The sequence below is a fragment of the Sinocyclocheilus grahami genome, unplaced genomic scaffold (assembly GCF_001515645.1).
Source record: "Sinocyclocheilus grahami isolate Dianchi unplaced genomic scaffold, SAMN03320097.WGS_v1.1 scaffold1839.1, whole genome shotgun sequence".
Lineage (NCBI taxonomy): Eukaryota > Metazoa > Chordata > Actinopteri > Cypriniformes > Cyprinidae > Sinocyclocheilus > Sinocyclocheilus grahami.
This window is the reverse complement of record NW_015507018.1, coordinates 22,536-41,109: the sequence shown is the minus strand read 5'-3', so window position 1 is coordinate 41,109 and position 18,574 is coordinate 22,536. Positions and strand designations below refer to the sequence as shown.

The window sequence follows — 18,574 nt, the reverse complement described above, 5'->3', positions numbered from 1 at the left end:
CTCACCCTCGCTGGAAACAATGTGCAACATTGTGCAACTTTGACGTGAATGGCCTCTGCGCTACCCTGCTGCATTTTGACTGGCATGAGCCAACCGATCAGCAGTAGGAGAGCCAGTTCAACTTTGAGCAGGGTGAAAAATGATTGGCATACGTCGAAGAAGGGCAGAGAGCTAGAGGAAAAAAGGAAGATGGCTCTGCCTTTGGACTCACCCTTAGAGTAGCCCTCAACTTTAGAGACTGCCATACCACAGCCAGAAACATCCCTCACTGGTCACAAGAACAATATTCTTACCTGTCCTTATGATCTCTCTTGTATATTTATGGCAACTTATGTGCTCCTTCCTGTTCCATAACTAAACTAACATTTAGTGGTAATTTAACCACAAATGTGACAGTAACGTGCTATTTTTAAGCTTGCTATTTTTTTCTAATGACAAAGATACTCAATAAATAGTGTTATAGTGTAGAACACAAAATTTGTTGATTTTCATGGCACATTGCATTGAGTATAGTTATTTAAAGGGAACCTATAATGCCCTTTTATGTTTGTCTGATTTAGGAAGGCCAAACAAAGGGGTTTTGGAACCGAGGTGGAAAAAACAGCATCTCTCTGTCATAGTGACAACACTCTACTAAAGCAGCTCTTCTTCTTCATCTTCTCTAGCACAGTTCAACCAGGCCCCGCCCTCTTTTTCTTGCGTATTCTGTGGGTGGGAATTATTTAAATGAGTGACATCGTGACTTCACAATATCCAAAATAAGTTTGTTGTAGTTCTTGAAAAGTGTTTTCTGTCAAAGATAATATCTTATTTTAGAGTGGAGTTTGAGCTTTGTAACATATCTTTTTTTATTCTCAAACAGCAACATTACACACTAAATAAAGTTGAAAAACTGAAAAAGCATAATAGGATCCTTTTAATGAGCGATATGAGGCAATAATCAAACACATTCTTCTAGAGTGTCTTTCTCTCAAATACAGTTGGAAAGTCTGATTCATTTTGGTGAATCAGTTAATTTTAATGAATTCAGTTAATCAGTTAATTTAACATTAAAAAAGTCCTTCTGCAGAAGTCTATTCGTTTTAGTGAATCATTTTATTCAGACAGTATATCTTAATGAGTCTATTTTTTTCTATTTTATTTACAGTCTATTTTTTCATGGTTTTTGTTCAATGGAAACGTCTCAGGTTACATATGTAACCATGATTCCCTGAGAGGGGACCGAGACACTGCGTCCTCTAGGGGTCGCTATGGGGAAGGCCTTTAGCGTGTCCGGTGTCTGAAGCATATATCTAAAAACAACAATAACATTGGCCGGCGACAGCCTATGATGTCATTACCCTGCACGAGCACAGTATAAAAGGGCGCCAGGATAACATGTCATCCACATCTTCGTCTGAAGCTTGTGTCCGCAGCATGGCAAGAAAACTAGAGGACGCAGTGTCTCATTCCCCTCTCAGGGAACCATGGTTTAATAAGTAACCTGAGACTTTCCCTTTCGAGGGAACTTCGAACTGCGTCCTCTGGGGGTCACTATGGGGAACGGTATACCCACGCCACCATGCTGAGGGGAGTGCATGCCAGAAAACCACGGCAAGCACTAAGTACCAACTCTACCATAGCTATGGGAGTTGCCCCAAAGGATGTCTTGACGGCTGTCAGTGACATTATCCCCTTCGGCCAAGGGCCTGAGCTGCATACCCTAAAATAATTTACCTGTTAAGGCTGGGCTAGGAAACCCAAGCCTAGGGCAGAGCTCAAGGCTTGGAATCAGAAGAAAGAGATTCCTTTAAGGGGAAATGTCCAGGTGTCTAAAAAAACCACACCAGACCCTGGCCTGTCACCCAGGGGGGCTACCACCGGTTTTGAATAAACCTGCTTAAAGAAATGTTTTGACAGATCTTAGGTAGCAACACCCTGCTCAGAAATGTATCAAAGAGACACATTAGTTGAGTGGAGCCCAAGGCGAGAACCGGGGCCTAAGCCAACTCAGAGAAAGGGAAAGAGGCTGACAGCGCATAACCCTAACCATACAGGATTTTAGAAGTGCTAGCATGCACACTTACCACAATGTGGATTTTAGAAAGTGCACAGAAGCTTAGCGTGTGCACTTACCATAGCATGGATTTAGATTCCGAAGCATCTGCCCACAGATGCCCAGAAGTCCTCAGACACTCAATCGGGAGCGCCAGGCTCAAAGACAACCCTCTGAGGTGAGGGGAGCACTGCCTGGCTTAACCCGAATAGAGACAGCTTATCAGGGAAGCAGCAAGCGGCCCAACTACCTGATGTCACTGCCTAGGACCTCAAGAGTGGAGGGTTCAACCCCTAGCGAAGAGAGAGAGGAACCCAGCTCGACTGAGGCGACCAATAGCCCAGGGTAGAGGACCTAACTCTCAAGTCGAGAGAAGGACTCACCCAGTCTGCCCAGGACCGGCGAGCTCTAAGGGACCCTCCCGCAGTGAGGGGAGCACAGCCATGCTCGGGACGGATAGATCACAAATGGGACATAAGAAATGGGATCCTGCTAGAAGGGGATCACACATTTCTAAGGGAACAACAGGGTCCCAACATAATTGACCAAAGAGGCGACAGAGACTCTCAAGCTGAGGTGGGCCCTTACAGCACATACTGGGAGCGACTCATAGCTAATCCTCACAGAGAGGGGAGCACTTCTCAGCTGGACCAGAAAAAATTTTGATTTAGTTTTAGTCATAGTCTTTTGACTAAAATGCCATTTAGTTTTAGTCATATTTTAGTTTTTAGTTTTTGTTTTTAGTTTTAGACTAGTTATCATAAGATATATCATAAGATTTTAGTCGACTAAATCTACAGTAAATTTTGTCAGCTAAAATCTAATGGGTTTAGTTACAGTGCATTTATTAAGCATTTCTCAAAAATGTCCTTATATAGGTTTGATATTAAGGTTTTATCATGATAGACATTTAACTGCAGTGACACACAACATGCCTTTATGTTAAAATTAAATAAAAACACTTTTCATAAAGAACAAGAACATGGTCTTCTTTTTAATGAAATACCAATGGTTATATAGGCTAATTATGTATTCTTTATAGCAACTTGTTTACCATATTCTTCATTCTTTCAAGCAGACATATTTATTTCTATAAATAAATGTAGATTAATCTTTAGGGCTACTAAAGTTTTTCAGTCAAGAGCAGTGCGTGATTTTCTGTCTTTCTGTTGTTGCTTGATTAACATCAATGACTCGGACAAAAGAAACTAAATTAGGCTGCTGTCCCTTTAAAACCGAATGCACAGCTTCAACGGATGCAATGTACTGATATATGTTCTCCCTACTGTATACATTCACTTAAGATGTAATCAACTGTGTTTACGTGAATACTCGTCAAAATGGACAATTCAACATAATTTTGTGTGTAATTCTCTATTCATGTGAAGCGAAAGAGTACTCGCGCGCTGTGAGACGAACTCTCTGTGTGTGTATGCTTCAGTGTCTGCGCTAAGAAAACCGGACCGAAATTAGTTCTCTCTTGTGTTGTCAGATATATCCATATGTCTGCTCTTCTCTTACTCCCCCATATTGACATTTTTGAATAGCGGGTCCCAATAACCATTCATGCATATAAAGCTTACTGCTACTCAGAGCAGAAACACAAAAGAGGGGTTTCCACAGAAACACAAATCCCTCTTACCTCAGGGAATGCAGTGTATTCCAGCCCACTCCGCAAAGGGGTGATTACTGGTTCAACCATAAGGGCAGTGTGACAGTGAAGACCCACGGGCCCAACCATCTATGGAGCACTGAGCGCCTCAACGCCTCAGTGAGAAGAGCTCTAGCTCAGAGAACGTGCATGAAGGTTAAGGAACGATTCAAATTTCGGGAGACCCCTCAGGGTGAGAAATGAGTAGTTCGCACCTGGCCAGAGGATAGGGAGCATGTCGCAAAGCATGTACTCAGAAGAGTACTAGCCCACGAGAAGGACCCACAAGTTCTGAGGTTGCAGTGTTATACTGGGGACCTGATGCTGGTAGGCTTCCTCAGAAGCCCAGGCTGCATGTCCAAGCCGAAGATGAGGGCTTATCACCAGCTGGAACCAGAACCGATGAGAGAAACCATCACTGTAATCGGTCAACAGCAGGAGGTCCTGACTTAGCAGGTGGGTCAAACCTAAAAGTCAGAAAAACAGAACAGGTTCGAGTAGTGCTGAAGAGAAAGGCTAGCATCGAATGCACAAGAACTAGCAGTAGAGTAGATAAAAATGGATCGTACTCACCAACCATGGCTCCCGCGCATGACTCAGGCTCATGGATATAGGCTGGAGGCGAAGTCCGAAGCCTGGACCTTCATGGAATGAAGGATTTAAAGGCAGCCGAAGCGTGTCTTGGCCTTCTAAAAACTTCACAACCACCATCTCAGCGGAAGTGCTGAAAAGCTCAGAAGGGGAAACCAACACATCAAGAAGAAAGCCCTTCTCTTTCGACCCAATATCCACCAGACTCACCCACAGATGTCTCTCCGTAACCACCATGGATCTGTCAACGGCAGTAGCGGCCCGCTTAGTGGCACGGAGAGCAAGATCCGTGGTGCGACGCAACTCAGCCACCTCATCAGGGGATAGACCCTGCCTTTATCCAGGTCTTCCAACAGATCAGCCTGAAAAGCCTGAAGCACCTTCATGGTGTGCAACGAGACTGCAGCCTGACTTGCTGCCGCGTATGCCTTGTCATTCAAACAAGATGCATCCTGAAGGGCAGGGAGGGAGCCTTAAGAGAAGATGTCTTCCCCATAGAGAGATAGCAGGCCTCTTCAACAGGGGGCATCTTTTCATAACCATTCTCACGCATCCCCTCGATGTTGGCATAACTAGTATGCTGGAATCTGTGGATGCAGGACGAAAATTTATTTTTTTTCAAACCCTCTCGATCTCCACATGAAGATCGGGAAGGAATGGAAAGGCTCTTTTTTTTTTTTCAAGCCGGAGTGCAGTATAATGTGGATATCTGAGAAGGACATGATATAAATCATCTGTCCAACAACTGCAGACAGATCCACACTATACACTTACTATATAAACAAAAGGAAATTACTGATTGGGAGAAATTTCCCGTCAGGTCCTTTCCATGTTCTTACCGCGATCGCAACACGCAGCATGCATTCAGCTCCCGTAGGAGCTAAACACGCTCCGTCCAACCGCTAGATTGCACTCATGCAAACGCTACCTACAAACTCACATCCCCCTCAGTAGTCCCGCGAATGCATCATGATGAGCACAAGCCTCCTCGTGAGACGAGCGCGTTCAATTCATGCTTATCCCTCACAAGAAATAAGCAATGAATACAGAGCGCATCCAACTCCCTCAAGAGCTGAACAAGCTTGCTCTTTACCACACACACACAGCACGCGAGCCGTGTGAAACTGCAGGTATCAGAGCAAAGCCTCTAGCGAGAGAACATGCACTCCTTAGTCGTACTTAGCTTAACGTTAACATAAACAAATGGTCAGCGAAGATGAAGAAGAGGATGACATGTTATCCTGGCGCTCTTTTATTCTGTGCTCGTGCAGGGTAATGACATCATAGGCTGTCGCCCGGCCAATGTTAATAGGCTTGTTTGAGATGAGCAAAATCTGCGCAGAACCGATCACCGGTGATCACTGTGAGATGCATGCCGGTTAGAAATATGTCCGAGTTACGTCCGACTTGCTCTGATGTCATGCTGACGTGTGCCAAAAAACTCTCGCGACGGCGAGGCGGCTGTCTCGGATTGTGCAGTCGAGCACAGTTGCTCTCCACCGACTGCGCTGATCAAAAGCATGATGGGAAACGACTGACTGACGACACAGCTTAATGCTCATTGGTTCAGACAACCATGATGCTGCGCTCTCTTCTAAAATATTTTATTTCTTTATCTGGGTTCATGTGATTTAAGTATTTAAATTATGCATGAATATTCCCAAACACCATTACAGTGCGATCTCTCTGTGAGATATGTGATTGTCATATTTCTATAAAAATCTAAAATACATGTTTGTATTAAAGTAAAATTTAATGATAAATATGCCTGTTGCATGGAATTAAATAGCAAGCACTTTGAGTGTCTTGTTAATCATATTTATTTTCATATAAAGGCAACAGAACTGAAATTATATCATGTTTATTAGCAACGCAGCATGTGAGTGTGAATAACGCGATATCCGCCTTTGATTTCGTAGCTCCACTTCGAGAGGGCAGAACTGTCCGTCTTGACTGCGCTTATTTCAATCTTCCCCTTACTGCAGCCGCCTACTCTCGCCTACATTTCAGGCGAGGCGAGGCACATCTCAAACAAGTCTATTGTCATTTTTAGATATACATTCCCCATAGCGACCCCTAGAGGTATGGGATGAAATTAGACTCAATTAAATGATTGTGCAGCGATTTGTACAAATACAGACATTAATATATCATAAATTGCTCATGCAAAAAGGAATCCATGCATATGTGGATCAGGTGACACGCGTGCATTAATTGACGTCTAGTTCGAGTCGATCTTGTTCGGTTCATTTTGATTTTGAGACTTAATTTTTGCATATTTACAGCATTTCACGTCCCCCACACACAACAAGGCCCAGTGCAGTTCATTAACGTGTACACGATTTGAAAAATTTGCTTCTCGTTCCCAAAGCGACTCGACGCAGCTCGAGTTCCTGAAGGGGAACGTCTCTAGGTTACGTATGTAACCATGGTTCCCCGAGGGAACGAGACGCTGCGTCTCTTTGCCATACTCCCTGCATCCCTGCAGGCGCTACTTCATCGAAGCTGGTTTGCGCCCGGCCGGGTGTGCCTTTATGCTTTCTGGTGCTTACGTCACCCTGCTCGTGACGTCTCGCTGCTCCATTGGACGGATTTGACACGTGCTTCAGAACGCGGTCACGCAAGGGCGTTCCCAAAGCGACTCGACGCAGCGTCTCGTTCCCTCGGGGAACCATGGTTACATACGTAACCTAGAGACGTTTTCTTTGTTTCTTTTTGGTTTGGCTATTCTCCTCTGCCTGTAGAAATACAATAAAAATGTTTTATTGAACTTGTTCTAACTTAACTTGTCTTAAGACACAGAATAGCTTATATTAATTTTGCCAAACAAGAACTTTGTGACAGTACCTTGTTTTTTTCTTTCGTTCTGTAATTCAACAGCACGTTGTCAGTTATTCCTTCCTTGTAGGCTATTATTATTATTATGCAAAGATGAAGTAGACGATGCTGATTAGCCATCTCCTCACTGCAGTACGAGAGAAATGCACCTTTCAAATAGGCCTACAGCATTGCATACGCTGCAGCCTTTTCATTATCAGAATAAAATACAGTCAACCAAACATATAGATACACTATAGAATCTAGATACACTGGTTAATTAAAACAGCCCATAGTACAATCCGTGCTGTTCAGCCTGAGCTCGTGCCAAGCACATAGCCTATTTGCTCATGTGAAGAGGACGATTTTTCATGTGAAGAAGACCATGATATATATACAGTACATTTTTTTTTTGGAAAGCGAGTTAAGTACAAAGCCTGGTTTGCATAGGCCTAATAAATAATAGTCTGTAGCATTCAAATTCAAATAGCCAACATTGTGAATATGGACACATTTGGATTTGTGCCAAATGAGAGCGTAAGGAAGAGGATTATAGGGCCAAACAATAAAAAAAAAACATCTCCAGAATAAAGTCATTAGCCTAAAATGCGAGATTAAACTAATTAAATATCCAGAAAGATGTAGAAATAAAACATTGAGAATAAAAATAATTAAATATCGAGAATTCAATTAAATTCAAGTTTATTTGTATAGCGCTTTTCACGATACAAATCGTTAGAGCAGTTGAGATAAATCAGGCAGGTTATTTGTGAATCTGTCTTTGGTGGCCCTGACGATAATGCGGAGCCATATAGTTAATATCAGTAATATGCAGCATGCACGATACAAGGAAATGGTCAGTAACATCATCACTTTGAGGTATGATATCTATATCAGTAAGATCAATTCCATGCGATATAATTAAATCTAGCGTGTGATTAAAACAATGAGTGGGCCCAGTGACATTTTGCTTGACTCCAAAAGAGTTTATTAGGTCAGTAAACGCAAGTCCTAATGCATCATTTGTATCATCAACTTGAATGTTAAAATCTCAGAAAATTAGCGCTTTATCAGCAGTATAATATAAGCTATTCTGTGTCTTAAGACAAGTTACGTTAGAACAAGTTCAATAAAACATCTTGTATTTCTACGGGCAGAGGAGAGTAGCCAAACCAAAAAGAAACAAAGAAAACACAATGTAACGTTTATAAAACTGTACACGCTACACAATGGAATGCACACATGTGAGTGGGGCTAGTGCCATCTAGTGGTCGCTGATTTTCTGTGTCTCAGCTGCGCGTGGATCACAAGCTGTGTGTGTGTGGATTGGGCAAGGCTAAAAGGGCGGAACAAAAGTCTCAAAATTCAAATGAATCAAATAGAATCGACTCAGAAGAGACGTGAATGAATGCACGCGCGTCGCCTGATCCACAAATGCACATTTGAATCGCTACATGCACAAATTATGATACTTTAATACAAACTATAACATTTGTATTCACAAATATGTCTCTATTCGAACAAAATGCTGCACATTAATGTAATTCTTAACTCTGCAGACAATGGTTGAAAAGCATTTGTTTCAGTGTAGTGACACACATTTGCAAATTTTTCAAATCGTGCACACATTAATGAATTGCACTGGGCCTTGTTCGTTGGTAGTTGTGTGTGTGGGGGATGTGAAATGCTGTAAACTGTGAAAATTAATCGTTGAATCATTGAATCATTCATCAAAATGAATCATTTTGAGCCTAATATCATCCCATATAGAGGACACAGTTCGAAGTTCCCTCGAAAGGGAACTGTCTGAATGGACTAATTTACTAAAATTAATTATGGGGTTCAACAGTACTTTTAAGGTGAAGTGTGTCAAATTGAGTATTTGAAGAAACAGATAACCCTGCCCCAGACTTTTACTATTGACTGAGTTATTTTGGGCTGGTTGTGCTTCTTACACATAAAGAGTAATATTTTGAAAGTGCCACAGTGAATTGTAACATCCATTGAGTAGAAAAAAAGATAATCTACAATTTAAAAAAAAAAAGTGTTAAAAAGTGTTTTTCGAAGGTTTCTAGCAGACTTTGGAATTCTTGCCCTAAAATATATATATATATATATATATATATATATATATATATATATACAGTACATATATATATATATATATATATATATATAGATGATATACTTAACAGTGTAGTAAAGATGGGAGCAAGAAAGAGGTGGGCACTAAAGGGCAGAGAGATTGTCAGAGGAAAACCATTTACATTGGGGACGAAAGAGGGAGATCCAGTTGGTAGAGAAAAGCCTAGATCAAGAATCAGGGAAAGTGAGTGGATAAAAGTGAGAGACAGAGATCAAGAGACACACAAAGAACAGGGGAGAGAGAGAGCCAGGAAAAGAAAGTTGAAGCTGAGCTGCTGAGTCTATTCCTGTGGTACTGAGAGCTGGTGAAATACTAGAGCCTGGGCCGTGTGCCTCTGATCAGGGCGGCAGTGAGCACAATTACCTTCTTTTCAAATCCGTCAGTGACACCACGGGAGAAAGGAGGACTTTGAAACTTGAAAGGCAGGGCGCTCGCTTTCAAACCTCAAACGCAAGCAGGAAAGGGCTCTGAAATTTGTTCAGTGCTCCCCATCCACCATTAGCTTGTTTCTTCCTCTCGCCTCCAGGCATTTAAGCGATTTTTGAAAAGATGTTAAGAAATTCAATCACTACAGAGAGAGAGAGAGAGAGAGATGGGGGGGGGGCACAATCATTTTTCCTCTCTCTCCTTCTCTTTCCCCACTTTTTTTTCTGCTGGAGCGTGCTTTTCCCCCAGTCCACAGAGAACGAGCTTGCTGTTTTTGTGTCAGGGTGAATAGACCGATGAATCTGTGGAGCAATGGTGGAGCCAAAAATGCAAAAGGAATAAAAGAATGCTGAGAAAATAAAAGAGGAAATAAAAGAGAAGGGTTGATGGTCAGGGCTATGGAAATCCTTCTCATCTGCCTCCTGACATGTGTAATCTCAACATCAGAGCCTCACTGAGCCCAGAGTGCAATAGCACTCACCTTCATCTAAAAGTCTCCAGGAAACTTTTGAACTCCGTAATGTGGCTCAAACGGAAATCCGTTTATGAGGAATGAAATTGCTAGAGATCCATCCCCTCTAATTGTCCCCTAGGAAGGAGAAACCACAAATAAGTACTTTAATATCTCAGTTATTTCTTCAGTGATATTAAACTGAGATCTAATGGTGACTTTTGCTTATGTTAAAATCCACTTTTCAGATTTATCTTTTCCTAACAAAAGGGCCCTTAAATGTTTCTTTTGTAGCATTATATACAAGATCTCAAAAATGTCTCACACTGTGCTCATATAAGCAAAGATACCAAAGCTTGCAATCAAAATCTAAGATTTCAACATGAACTCAAACCTAAATTAAACTTTTAGAGATCCGTCCATCTTTATTTTTCCATAGGAAGGAAAAAAAAGAGTACTGAAATATCTTTTGATATTTCTTGAAATATCAGTTGTTTCTCCAGTAAGGTTAAACAGAAGGAACATTTGCATTGCAGCATGCATTGCAGCATTTTGGTAATTATTATTACAATTTTATCATTGTTTTACATTTTACTGGCTTAAATTTATGCTGCTGCTGTCATATGGATAAGAGTTCATATTTTTATTGAATTAACATTTGTTGATCTTCACTATGTTTGACACCTGTATGTTGAGGTATATGTGCATCTCATTGTAACTTCTTGAATTAATACATTTATCTATCAACAAATGTTTGCCTTTAGTTTTAAGAGGTGGATACTGCCCATATTATGAAAATGAAATATAAAAGAAAGAGGATTGCTAAAGAGGATTAGCGCTGCTAAATGCTAAATCATATTTAGTTGGTCTGAAAGATAATTTCAAATTCAATAGCCTTTTATTCATTAGATGCAAGTTGACTGCGATAGGTTTCCTTATTTTTAAAGTTATAATTAGGTCAACTGTTTTACAGTGTAGAAAACAAAACTCAGCTTTCGGATCAAAAAACAGAGGTAACTTTCAGGGTATGTAAGTAGCCATAGCAATTTATTCTCTGAACATAACCTGCTCCGGAGTAGGTTATGTTTCAGGGTTAGCTTATTTCAGAGCTATCAGCGCATGCTTGACCGTGACCTACTGACAAGACTCCAGTGGGCGTGACAGATTGCGCCCAATTTTATATATTATTACAATAAAGTTAAAATACATATCTCATGTGACTTATATAATTAGCATCAAACAAACAATATAATTCTCATTCTCAAGGATTAAAGATTAAACGGAAAGAAAAATAAATAAATAATAATAATTGCATAACCACCAATTAGGTGGTAAATGACCTTTGAACAGAAAAATAATAAAAAAGCAGTATGGCTCGCAATTCTTAGCATCTGTTTCCATACTGCCTCTTCGAGTCATCGCTCTGTTGAGAATGTCTTGTGTGTTAACCAGGAACATACATGAGTGCATCTACTTAAATGAGACCTTTAAATTTTCTGAGCTTTAAAAAAAGAAACCTTTGTACAATTAAATTTTTTTAACAGAGAGAACAACAGTGGCAAGAAAATTAAATGTGGCACTGGATGAGAAAATAATAATAAAGAAAAGAGATGGAGTAAATGAAGAGAGATGGAAGGAGAGAGAGATTATCAGACATGTTGCTGATATTGAGTGTGAATCAATCACCTACTGCCGCTGATTGTTTGCAGAGCCATTAGGAACAGTGTTGGGCCTGTGAAAAAAGTACATCTCAATTAGGGTAACCCTCTGTTCATGAGGATAGTGACTGGTGTGGGGTGGCACTTGTGTCACTATTGAGCTATAGCCATTGTAAATGCCTAAAAGAATTCAGGCTCTAGAGAAAATGAGGGAAGAAAAAGCCTTGATGCCGACTGAGACATTTAAAATGAGCTTTTGACTTATTATACGCTTGTAAAATTACATTAATGTAAAAAGAAGTAAAGTAAATTAAATGTTAAATAACATCAGTGAAATAGGCATTGTATTTTGCACAATATGTAAGATTTTTTATTAAAATACCAAAAACCACTAGAACAGTGTTATATATTTTGCTGACTTGTGTACTTACATTATCCCAAATGTTTTGAAGAATGTTTAAATCCAGAGAAATAAGCAATTTTCACTAGTGACAAGGACTGTGTCCATAGTGTCGTTGTGTCGCCTGCCAATGACGTCATAACCCCTCGATTTCCATTTTGTTTTGTAGAAAACATGGAAACACCAAAGACGCTTTAATATGTTGTGCGTTTTAATAGACCGGTGATGACCGCACAGAGTAGCATTATAACAGAACTTTCAAACGTATCTAGAATGATAAAACAACGCTGGTTTTTTTCCCCACATACGCACGACCGGAAGGAGCCTCACCCTGCTTCATTCTACTGCGTTATTAAATCATTAGCTCATCCATGAACATGATTTCTGCCCGAGTCCTGTCGGATTGCATCGCCTGTGGGGATGAAGACAACAACTTCCATGATTCCACACTCAGTCACGGCGTCATCAAACTACACCTTTGCTTCTTTGTTTATTTTGAATACGCACCCTCCAGCGGCGAAAATTACATATTGTGCCTTTAAGTTGTTTTTGTGAGGACTGTTCTCATAACTCATACTCATTACACAGTATCCTCTTTCAAATCCATGTGTGTGTGCGTGTGTCTGAGGACAGTAACAGGATGATACTTAAATCCCTTTATGTTAATATTGTGGTTTTATGGGAGCAGGCCTATTAATCCTGCTTTAACTGTATAAGTGCTATTATTCCTTCAATAAGATCACTGACTATGCAGTATAGGATTAAAGACTTATAACTGATGCTGTCATTTTCATGGACCAAGGAACCTTGAATGCTCTCTGTTCTGACTGTTTGTGTATGTGTGTAGTTTATTCCATGGTGATATATGGAATACAATCTTTAATCCACACAGTTTTTTTCCTAGCTGCAGCACAGCATGCTGGGCCAAACGCTAACTTTAGCTCCAGCAATACGAGACGTTGGTGCCAGTTTCAGAAAGATGTTGAAGAAGCTAGAGCAGCACTAAACAGCACCAGCAAGCTGATAAACTCCTCCAAACAGTTTGAGTTTAATCACCTGATTCACAACTGTTCTCGCACACCAAAAAACTTTTCAAAAAGGGAGTTTTGAGTTTATAAAGTGCTTTCATACAGAAATCTGAAAAATCTTCAAATATCAGCATCTGATCTGCTTGTCTTACTTTTCTCTGCACACATAGGGATAGTTTTTCGAAAAATTACAATTCTTTAGACATTTTCATGCCATAGCAAATTAGTATGAGTTTATTTCTGATGTGAAACACAAAAGAAGAAAATATGCAAAAGCACCACAAAAAGTATACCACTCAAAAAATGTTTTATTAAATTATTAATTATTAATTTAATTTCTTATAATACACTAAAGCAACACAATTATGTCTGTTTAATTTAATTATGTGCACTGTAGTTCATATTGTTGGCACTAACTTAAACTGGCCAGGGTAATTCTTGTTTCCAGCTTGCTTTGCATGGGACTGAATGAGGAGAGTAAATATGGAAATTAAGTGTTTATGTGTTTTTGTGCCAAATGATAAAAGGAGTAAATTTGTTTTTAATTTTCAGTTATGTTGGAATTTAGAAGGGAATGTTGGTATTTTGTGATGATAAGTGAAGCTTATGCTTTGGTTGGGGATGGCTGCATAATCAATGCTGTATGTTTACTCTTTAAAAAAGGTTCTTTATTGGCATCTGTGATTCCATAAAGAATATTTAATATCCACTGAACCTCTCCATTGCACTTAAGGTTCTTTGTAGTGGAATACGGTTCTTTAAATTATTAAATTGTTTGTCACACAAAGAATTACATATACAAAATATTTGTGTTTAGTTTACAAAGTAATTTTGTCAAAACCCATGTAGGGAAAAAATAGGGTACATTGTCAAGATTTTTAGGGAACATCAAAGCTTTAGAAAACTTTGAATGTGCACATGATGTATGGACTACTTTTATGGAGTTGTTTCCCCCTCAGTCTTTAAGAATTATCTCTCATGGTCCACTGAAAGAAAGTCACACGAGTTTGAAATGACATGAATGTGAGCAAATAATGACATTATTGTCACTGTCCCTTTAAATGACATTATTGGTGACTTTATTGACCCCTACAGCTGCAGTTATGAACTGAACTCCTTATGATTAAAAAGCAAGTGATGTTACTCAGCAGTGGAAGTGTATGGCGGGTGCTTTCCCAGAGCACTGAATTATGGGTTGCTTAACTCAACTAGGCTGAGAGGTCCTAGATGGAGTCAGATAATAGGTCGTGTCTTCAGCAAAGATCAAGCACTAAACCCTGTAAACCCTGCAAAGCCCTGTAAACTTGCTTCTCTCTGCAACCATTTTTGACCACTGGAGACTCTGTCCCTGTGGGCTGCAAGTCCGACTTTGCCCGCCAGAACAGATTACTTGCAGACAGAGAAATAGGGAAAGTACATCTCTTTCTGTGTGTGTGTAGAGAAGAGGCAGGAACGGTGTTAAAAGACTGGTAGAGGGAAGGAGAGAAGGAAGGAGAAAGAGAAAGAAGGTGGATAGCTTGTGGGCGTTGATACTACCCATGAGGCCATTTAATGGGCAGTTTGGAATGCAGGGAAAAGACTCAGCTGCCCTCTCAATGGAATTCGGTGTCTTTGAAAAAAGAGAGAGAGGGAGCAAGCTTGTGGGAAATCCTTGCCTGACTGCTACTGTGATGTTGAATGTTGGCCTGTTTTATTTCACAGAATGTGGCAAGCACAGACACAGAGACACTCCATTGCTCTAGTGTGACACTGTGAACCTGCACATTTGCCTGGAAGAGGCCAAGCCCAGGAGACTTTGCACACAAAACCCATAAAGAGCTCCCTAAAGCACACGTTTGCACTAACACTGCCTCCCTCACTACCCGAAGACTTAGCGTGACCAGACTTGTTCCATATTTATTGCCTCTGTCTGTGGGTCTGTCTACCTATGAGTGTCTCTGTGTATTTGTGTTTGTCTGTCTGTTTGGACCTGTCTTGTGAATTTTCCTATTACAGTACTAGCTATAAGGTTAGTTTTGATATAACTGTGACAGATATTATCATTGGCTAAGGTCTGTCAATAAGCTCATGAACAAAAAGCTACTCTGGGCCTGGGGATATATATATATATATATATATATATATATATATATATATATACACACACACACACATTACACATCTTCTATACAGAATATACAAAACCCAAGTAAAGAAGAAACCGAAATAACAGATGCTTCCACAAGTAATCTAACATTCTGGGCCTGGGGATATATATATATATATATATATATATATATATATATATATATATACACACACACACACATTACACATCTTCTATACAGAATTTCCAAAACCCAAGTAAAGAAGAAACCGAAATAACAGATGCTTCCACAAGTAATCTAACATGATCATCAGACATAAAACAGCATCAAAACTGTGTAACGTTATAGAATAAAATGTCGACCCATGAAGAGGTAAAAATTATCGACTCCATCTACGTTCTGATTATCATTCTGAATCTAATTCATAGTCTTTTTTCATCTTTTTGTTCAAAATGTTGTTTATTTATTTATTTTATGAAACTTACCCACATTCAAGTGTTTATAAAAAAGAATGCATCAAGCTAGAATAAAATGTTTTGTTTACAAGCAGATACCCTGTTCTTTGTTTTAATGTTTTGTATGTTCAGATATGCAGATAAAAAAATATATACAAATTAATACTTAAATAGGGACATAGTAGTATACTTAAAGTATTATGCAAAGTTCACTTAAAGAAAACTTACGAGTATACTTGCAGTATGAAACTACTAAACTAGTAGTTTACTGAGACTATACTTCTAAGTGTACTGAAAATGCTACAAGTATTTAATAGTCTTTTTTCATCTTTTTGTTCAAAATGTTGTTTATTTATTTATTTTATGAAACTTACCCACATTCAAGTGTTTATAAAAAAGAATGCATCAAGCTAGAATAAAATGTTTTGTTTACAAGCAGATACCCTGTTCTTTGTTTTAATGTTTTGTATGTTCAGATATGCAGATAAAAAAATATATACAAATTAATACTTAAATAGGGACATAGTAGTATACTTAAAGTATTATGCAAAGTTCACTTAAAGAAAACTTACGAGTATACTTGCAGTATGAAACTACTAAACTAGTAGTTTACTGAGACTATACTTCTAAGTGTACTGAAAATGCTACAAGTATTTAATTAGTAAACTATCAGTATACCTATAAGTTCACTTTTAATATAATTGCAGTACATACTAAAACATAGATGTGAACTAGTTGTGTACTCAAAGTTTACTACTGTTATACTTAAAGTATATTTAAAAGTATAATTTTATATACTAGAAAGTGGGCCAATTTAGTCCCAAGGAGAATTTAAATAGTACACTTACAAGTATACTACTAGTACTCTGATATTTGTATACTTACTACATAAAGTGTACTTAAAAATATACTTGAACTTTACTTAAGTATACTTGATAAAATAAACTTGAAGTATACTTCTTGGTAAGAGTATACTTAAATATGACATTTATTATAATGGATTTATGTGAAGATTGTTTTAAGTTCACTTAAATTAGACGTTGAACTTTTTTAAAGTCTAATGTTAAAATTGATAGCTCTCAATTGTACTGTATGGCTATAGTCGATGGCTAAATATTAGGGAAAAAATAAAAAATTTCTAGGGACATCAGTAGTATTGGTATCAGTGATACTCGCCTTCAGTTATAAAAAAAGATCCCATTAAACAAATATTAAAAATATACTGTCTTTGTGTTGTTTCTACATTAATTTGAAGATTGAATGTGAAATTATAGTATACTACTAGTACTCTGATATTTGTATACTTACTACATAAAGTGTACTTAAAAATATACTTGAACTTTACTTAAGTATACTTGATAAAATAAACTTGAAGTATACTTCTTGGTAAGAGTATACTTAAATATGACATTTATTATAATGGATTTATGTGAAGATTGTTTTAAGTTCACTTAAATTAGACGTTGAACTTTTTTAAAGTCTAATGTTAAAATTGATAGCTCTCAATTGTACTGTATGGCTATAGTCGATGGCTAAATATTAGGGAAAAAATAAAAAATTTCTAGGGACATCAGTAGTATTGGTATCAGTGATACTCGCCTTCAGTTATAAAAAAAGATCCCATTAAACAAATATTAAAAATATACTGTCTTTGTGTTGTTTCTACATTAATTTGAAGATTGAATGTGAAATTATTGCAATATAAAAAAGTATATTTAAAAACTTCAATGATAGGTGGGATTAATCGCGATTAATTTCAGATGTGATTAATGACAGCACTAATATACTGTATATATATATATATATATATATATATATTTTATTTCAATTAACAACAATTCTTAATAGTGATAATACATGATATTTGTATGTAAAGTATCTTCTTTTGTGTTTAACATAAAAAAGAAACTCATTATATATATATATATATATATATATATATATATATATATATATATATATATATATATATATATATATATATAGTACTCTCTCTACACATCAGTAAAATAAAAGTAATAAAAATGAACTAATATTCTTTCTTTTTATTTCTCTCTCATTTAGAGGATGACAGTTCAGGTTCCCCATATCATCGTGAGAGGCGTAATGCCATCAGTGGGCAGGCTGCGGTTCTGGCCATATCAGGAAAAATTAGTGAGGAGCCATCCACCTCTACAGAAGACCGCCCCCCATTAGTGAAGAAAGAGCTTCACAGCTCTCTGCCCCACCTGGCAGACCACACTCTGCCCTATCGGGGGACACTGTTCGCCATGGACCCTCGCAATGGATACCTGGACCCTCACTATAGTGAGTTACTACTTTGTCATGTTCTTTGGCCATATTGGGACAAACACCCACTCACTAATTTTTTGGTTCCAATTTATCTATACATTCTTGTCTTTTTATCCTATAAATATGTTAGGCCCTTCCTTAAATCCTAGAGGGAAAGTCCACTCAAAAAAATGAGAAATACAAAAAGACATGTTTAGGATAATGTCCTAATGTCCTGTATGTGTGTGCGTGCATTTTGTGACAAATGAGGACATCAATTTGTATAATGACAAAGGTATGACATATGTATTACAAGGAGAAGGTGACTTTTCAGGACATTACAGGACCCACTTTTCAAAACGCTTATACATCACACAGAATGGAGTGTATTGAAAATCTGAAATAGCACAAAGTTTCCTGTAAGGGGTAGGTTTAGGGGTAGGGTTGGTGTAGGGCAATAGAATATACGGTCTGTACAGTATAAAAACCATTACGCCTATGGGATGTCACCACTTTTCACAAAAACAAACCTGTGTGTGTGTGTAACAAATAATAGAC

General features: G+C 38.3%; 1 protein-coding gene across 1 annotated transcript in view; it reads left to right on the top strand.

Moving 5' to 3' along the window:
• The window catches only part of LOC107572956 (transcriptional activator GLI3-like), a 52,845-nt gene extending 34,659 nt beyond the window's left edge, over nucleotides 1–18,186 (top strand). The window contains exon 2 of the mRNA XM_016259393.1: nucleotides 17,810–18,186. Coding sequence (XP_016114879.1) covers nucleotides 17,810–18,186 — 377 coding nt within the window. The remainder of the gene's footprint in view (nucleotides 1–17,809) is intronic.
• Nucleotides 18,187–18,574: the final 388 nt, after the last annotated feature.